This window comes from Cynara cardunculus (genome assembly GCF_001531365.2).
Source record: "Cynara cardunculus var. scolymus isolate 2C chromosome LG 13, CcrdV1, whole genome shotgun sequence".
Classification (NCBI taxonomy): domain Eukaryota; kingdom Viridiplantae; phylum Streptophyta; class Magnoliopsida; order Asterales; family Asteraceae; genus Cynara; species Cynara cardunculus.
Genome location: NC_037540.1, coordinates 13,825,019 through 13,831,705, shown reverse-complemented (window position 1 = coordinate 13,831,705; position 6,687 = coordinate 13,825,019). Strand labels below are relative to the sequence as shown.

Below are 6,687 nucleotides of genomic sequence, written 5' to 3'. Positions count from 1 at the left end.
AAAACAAAGTCCCTGCCTTCGGTTGGGACTTATTGGGTTTGTTTGGTTTGGTTTTGTACTAGAACCTTGCCCACAAGAAGATTACAAAAACAGTTGATAGGTGATTTCAGTTGAGCTGCAAATGGTTTGATTGATGCAGTGATGCAAGACTAAAAGTCGCAAAACAAAAGATGCAGGGAGAGAGTCAAACAAGTAATGCGGACAGAAAAGGTGCAAATCAGAAATTATGAGCAGAGAGAAAAAGAAACACAAACCAAAAACGTCGAAAAGCAGGAAACCCCATACACCTAGGATTTTGTGAACCAGATAATGACCAACCAGAAAGTTGGTTGTCATTTAGGTTCATGACTTTGTGTTCGTGATAGTGGCGTCTAGGGGTTTTCATGATAGCAGCAGGCGATGTTTGGGTTTGTATCAAGAGCTAAGTTGATCTGCTACCATGTTAAAACAGAGCTATTTCTCTTAAGCTTCATCTGTATTATGCATTATACAAGATGATGTTACCCTTTATAACAGAAGCAAATCTGAAGCAAGATACCTCTTGCGAAGCTAAATTGATCATATTTTTTGATGATGTAGACATGCAGTATATGTTTAATTTTTCATAGTTACAAGTATTTGTCAAATTTGGAGGGAGGAGATTACAATGTTTTTGTTACAAATCCTTTCTTGAATCAGCCAATGACTTGCTGATTCTTGATAATTTTCTTGATGTAATAATGACAATGGGCAATATCACTTTTGCTTTTATTTCTAGACTAATAGGGAGTACAGAGGTGGGGTTATCAATTTTCTTTTATGTATCCACATCTTACTTCACTATTATGTGTTATCTGTTATAGATGGTGGAGGCCAAAAGACAAGCTGCAGTTCTCGAGTCGTATCTTGAACAAAGGGGAGTTGCTCTGCCAGATGGATATCTGTCCTGCAAGATCGTATGCCCCAACCCAAACTTTCGGTACAAACTAAAACATTCAGTTTGATGTATTCACTAGTAGTGTATTACTTAACCTGTGCATAATTGAATTTCTAAAGTGCTTTCTTTACATTAATAATCAAAATAAAATTGCTATTGTTTGTTTATTGATAATGTATACCCCTTGAAAGTGCTCATAAAGTCTAATTCTCAAATTAAGGCCAGTTTATTAGGTGGCCAAGCTTGTGCATACCATTGGTGTTCATAGACAAACATGAAACGTTTTGTATTACTCCTGGTATCACAAATTTGAATAATAACTAGGGTACCATGTATGCTATGAGGATCTAAAATTTTGCTGTTTTCAAAATTCAATTGCAACTTCAATCCCATTTTAGATTTAAAGTAATCTGTGTTACACGATTATTTGTTCTTCCAGCACCATTCATCCAGATTACTTTCCCCCAGAAGTTGTAACATATGAGCAATGGACAGAATTGAAACCAGAGCGGAAGAGCATATCTGGCTGGATTAAGGGTGCTTTACATGGTGATAAGAAAGAAATGCAGGAGTCGGTACAGAATCTTGGTTTCATTCTCAGCACTGCTCCAATGTGGGATAGGTATGTTTAGGTGTTCTACTTGTATCCAATTGCTTGTTTGTGGTACTTCCCAATGGATGAAAAAAGCTTCTGAAGGAATTAAATGGTTATTTGGTATCTCATTTTGTATTTATCCTTTTTTTCTTCGTGCAGATTGGAGCTAAAAAATAACATACAACTATTAGGAGAATTTTTAGAATTTAAAGGGAAGCAAGATGATATCCTGTCTTTAAGAAATATTAAGAGATCAAAAGTTAGCCGTTTGACGATCCAAAAAACAAGCATGTTTGGTTTAGGTACTTGTAATTAATACCACTTCTTTCTTTTTCTTTTTTATATCTGAATCTGAGCATCTCCAACAGATTCTATATAATTTTTTCCAAAATGGAGAATAATTTGGAGGATCTGTTTTGAGCAAAAAGAACGAAGGTTAAAAACTCCAAAATCTTCATTTTCCAGATTTGTTGGAGATGCTCTCGGACAAGAGAGACCACAAATCAAATGAGAAAACATTTACGAATATAAGCTATTATGTTTATTTCAACTTTCTTCCTAATGAGGTGACTGAATACAGCTCATTCGAAGCTTCAACTTCTATACGCACCACGAGATTACAGGAGTGAAGGGGGTTCAGGTTTGGACTGGAATGAGGTAACAGTGAGATCAAGTACAGAAGTCTTGTTTCAGCTTCAAGATCCTGCTAAAGTTCAGAAAATCAAACTGTCTTCGATCATAAACATGTCACTGAGCCCGTAAGTTTTGTCTGCTGGTTGTACGTACAGTCGTCACAAATACTTGCAATAGAGGGGGATGTCAATGACTAAACTGTGTAATGTTATGTTAAAGAAGCTTCACTGAAAGTATGATGGACCTACAAATATATGTGTATTGCTCTTTTGATAACTCTGTTTAAAAGATTCTAAAGCATCGTTTTTCCCTGTTTTCTGTTATATATCTTTTTTGTTCTTTTTGTGTTTCAGGAACCAAGAGTAATTTCTGAGTTGTTAATGCATAAGGGGCCACTTATCAAATTCTTACCAGATAAGCACTTGCTGAGTTGCTGGTTAAAGTTATCACTCTTACTTACTTTATAGGGTAATATTTTCGGTAAACACTTATCGGGTAAGAGTTTTCTCCTTCACTTACCGCGTAAGATTTTCAGTCCTTGTTATGCCTCCTACAACATAAGATCCTCTGTCCTTGTCATTTTCTCATTGATATGGTAAGTGTTTACCTGATAAGAGTTCCGTAGACGGCCCCCAAGTCTAAGTGGCTGTTTAATAAACGCTTACTGACTCTTACAGGTTAATTTAATACTTGTTGCCCCTTAAGAGGTAAGAGATGCTTATCCAGTAAGAGATGATGGTATTTACCAACAATCTCTTCAAGCTTATTGGGTAAGATTATTGGTCATTGCCATATTCATCCGGTAAGGTAATGTGACTTGGTAAACTCGTACCGGGATAAGCGTTGGGTAAACAACCCCTTACTTGGTTAGCACTTACTGGTAAAAGATGTGTGTAATGTGCTATTTTGATAACCAAGAATCTTACCTGATAAGGTATATAAGGGTGGTGATTTCTAAATAGTTTGTATTGGTAAACAATCTCTAATGTTAGAAAGATTTTGTTGCAGTGAGATGCAATCTCAATTTACAATTCATCAGAGATAGGGAAAGATGTTATTTGAGTTGATTTGGTTTTAAACATATTCTAAGTTTCTTTGGATTTAATTAAGAAATCAAGATTTAGGGGATGTTTATTGGACACTTACACGGTAAGTGTTTGTCAATATCACTTACTTTACCGATTGGGCATGGCAAAGACCGAGAATTTTATCTGGTAAGAGGCATAACAAGGACGATCAAGAGTCTTATCAAATAAGTGAGGGAAAAAGATTCTTATCTGGTAAGCACTTACTAGATTTAAGACGCTTAATAACAATCAATTTTGATGGCCGAAAACGTTATACAATAAGGTAAGTGTTGGTCCTAGAAAGTGATAACTTACACATGAATTGTTTGTAGAAGGGGGTTGAATATAAACACAACAAATTTTCACTTTTAATTTTTTGCTCTATATTTTTTATCAAACAAAGAATTACGTTATGTTGCAGAAGGTAGGACTTGTGATTCTAATCTATCTGACTGACAAATTTGTTAAACTGAAAGAGAGAGGGGAAGGAGTTTCTCTTTCAGATTCGAAGAGCTAAGGAAGTTCTTCGGATTATGACGCCAATTTTACTTTAGAAACACTGACAATGTTACAAAAACAAACAGTCTTGTTGATTCAGATTTCAACTTCAGCACATCTCTTATCAATCAGAAATGAAAGAAGACTTCAGGTTTCAACACCTCTTAAAAAATCAAACGCTACCTAAGTCATTTACTTTACCGGATGAACATGATAAGAGCCAAGAATCTTATCTGATAAGAACGATGATGATGAAGAGTCTTACCCGGTAGGTGAGGGTAACGACTCTTATCCCGATAAACGTTTACGGGGTAAATTATTGAATATGATACCGTTTTGTTGAACTACAATTTTAATCGATAAAACATGTTAGAATGTTGACTCTTACCGGATAAGCGTTTAGGTAAATGACCCTTACAGTAAGCATTTGGTAAACCGCCCTTACACCCAACATTTATCAAAGACGGTTGATAAACGGAATTGTTCCTTATGAATGAGCTTAGGCTTTGGCACAGGTTGAGCTCAGGCCCATGTTCAGGCCGACCTCAAATTTAGACAAAAAAGAAAGCTCAAACGTCCCAAATCTAAAATCCCCTTCTCTAGTACAACCGCCCGTCCAAATATCCCTTTCTCACTCGGGCTCCGGTGCACCCTGGTGTCGACGACTTCACTCTTACCTTTAGACTTCGGTAAGTAATGAAAAAGAAACTACCCAACATCATATGTTTACTGTGGGCTTAGRCGTTGATACCCGTGCCTACTTCACCAATAAAAAAGCCTTTAACCTTTCTATTCGTTCGCCAAATCCTGTTCGTCTATTCGGGACGGGACAGGCAGCCCACATACATGAAGAGAAGAGTAGGGAGGGGGTTGGATTGGCTCAAGCAACCTATCTTACTAATAAGAAAGTGGCTGCTAGTTGTAGCGCCCTTTATAAAAATGATATTCTTCTGCGAGACTCCATCCAACCAAATCCCATTTTTGAAGGATGTATTCTCGGAAAACATCATCGCGAAAGCTTTYCGGTTGGAGGTGAGCTAAAATGGAATGACGGGGATTGAATGATTACAAGCCTTGAAATATGTTTGTAAATATTAGAGAACTCTGCAATGCATGATGCATAATAATTGATGCTACAAATAAACTAAAAAAATTACACCCTAATCCAAACGTCCACGACATAAGCCACGGGTAAAAATCTGACCACGTTCCAAATACTCGTCCTAATTGAAACGAATACATAAATATCATAACCTAAAGAGGCCATGGGATTCAATCCAACTACTAGAACGCAATCTATATTTGGGTGGATCATGGATGACATAATTAAGTAAAAAACCGTTCAATAAATCGTCGCAATCATAGCTAAATTGGACAATCATAGCTTTCATAACTCCAGGATATGCAATGAGTAGGAAATTTTTCAAGACTTCTAAACGCATACAAATAACTATTCTCAAAATGTGACCAATAAGTTTCTGTCGAAAAACTCAAATTCCCAAGAAACAAGAAAAAATAGTTTAGAATAAAACCCACTAATAGATATTAAAAAGAAGTGGCGACCAGGGCCGGTCCTAGCCATAGGCCCAGGGGGCGACGGCCCAGGGCAGCTCAAGGGCATCAAATTTCTAAAGCCCAATGTATATGTATAGGTTAGTGATGGCCAAAAACCGGTCCCCAGCCGGGCCGGGTTGGTCCCAAGCTTTCTCATAACCGGCCATAACCGGTCTCGGTCGAAAATGGTAGGACCGCTCAAGGTACTTCATAACCGGTTATGGGCCACCGGTCCCGGTCCCGGCATTAAAAAAATAAGATTTTTTTTTAAATTTTTTAATGATATATATTTTTAATATATTATAAATTTATAATTGAGTCACTCAAATACATTTTAAAAATACGTTTTAATATAATTAAAATTATATTTTCATGTAAAAATACATTATAAAATAACCTATACTGAATTTTGATTTGGGCCTAATATTATCGTTAATAGTCCACTACAATCTCAATCGGCCTTCAATTTGTCCTCCCACACTCCCTCGACTCTCGCCCCCGCCTCGCTCACGGAACTCACCAACAGAAACCGATTCTTGACTCAATCGGCTCTCGCTCTCACTCTCACCCTCTGCCTCTCTCGAGTCTCGACTATCGACCGCCGACGGCCGACCGGCTCTCGGCCTCTCGTTCTCGCGTCTTGACTCTTGTGAGTTGTGACTTGTGAGGTTAGGGACTTAGGGTTATTTACTTTACTTATTTTGTTTTTTATGTTTCTAATTCTTGTTTGATTGCAAAACCTAAGTATGAAGCTGTGAAATTGGTCCTTTGTGGTTTGTCATTTATGTTTCTAATTCTTGTTACTGACTTACTGTATCACTTGATTCACTTCACACTGTATGTCTGTTAAAGATGAGTGTATAATTCACTGTATGTCTGTTAGGGGCTGTTTGGCAGTTGCTGAATGATTTAGTTTAGAATAGTTAAGAGGTTAGAATGGCTAAGAGGATCAGAATGGTTAATTGCTGAATGAAACAAGGTTGTTTGGTAATTGTTCTCTGAATGACAACAAATTACCATTTAACCCTCAAGAAATACAATCAATTCTAAATGGATATATAGAAAAGATGCTGTTCTTCATATCAGTATCAAATCCTCAAGAAATGGCAAAATGTCGGTAATCCAATCATCATTAACATTGTTACAAACATGAAATTAGCAATAAACACCATCAATTTCCAAAGAAAAATGCTAAATTCCCTAAACCAAACCCTAGACTTATCGAAAACACGTACCAGCAATAAGGAGAGGACGCAGCAGTAAGGAAGCTGTGGAAGGCGACCGGAGACGGCGACGAGAGGCTGCGACGAGAGGCGGCGATGAGCGGCGGCGACGAGCGGCGGCGACGAGCGGCGGCAACGAGCGGCGGCGACGACAGACCTGCTGGAAGAAGGCGACGTGAGACCTGCTGGAAGAAGAAGACC

General features: G+C 37.8%; 2 protein-coding genes across 10 annotated transcripts in view; both read left to right on the top strand.

Annotated features, from left to right (window-relative positions):
* The window catches only part of LOC112524232, a 13,494-nt gene extending 10,998 nt beyond the window's left edge, over positions 1–2,496 (top strand). Inside the window, exons 4-7 of the mRNA XM_025133969.1 lie at positions 843–958; positions 1,356–1,538; positions 1,671–1,813; positions 2,092–2,496. Coding sequence (XP_024989737.1) covers positions 843–958; positions 1,356–1,538; positions 1,671–1,813; positions 2,092–2,273 — 624 coding nt within the window. The 3' untranslated portion in view covers positions 2,274–2,496. The remainder of the gene's footprint in view (positions 1–842; positions 959–1,355; positions 1,539–1,670; positions 1,814–2,091) is intronic.
* A 3,272-nt stretch (positions 2,497–5,768) lies between these two features.
* Positions 5,769–6,687, top strand: part of LOC112525162 (DNA topoisomerase 1) — a 12,391-nt gene continuing 11,472 nt past the window's right edge. For 7 of the 9 annotated variants that reach the window (XM_025135150.1, XM_025135156.1, XM_025135151.1 and 4 more), the window contains exon 1: positions 5,769–5,931. The gene's annotated coding sequence lies outside the window, so the exon portion shown is untranslated. The remainder of the gene's footprint in view (positions 5,932–6,687) is intronic. The other 2 variants (XM_025135153.1, XM_025135148.1) reach the window with 1 other exon arrangement.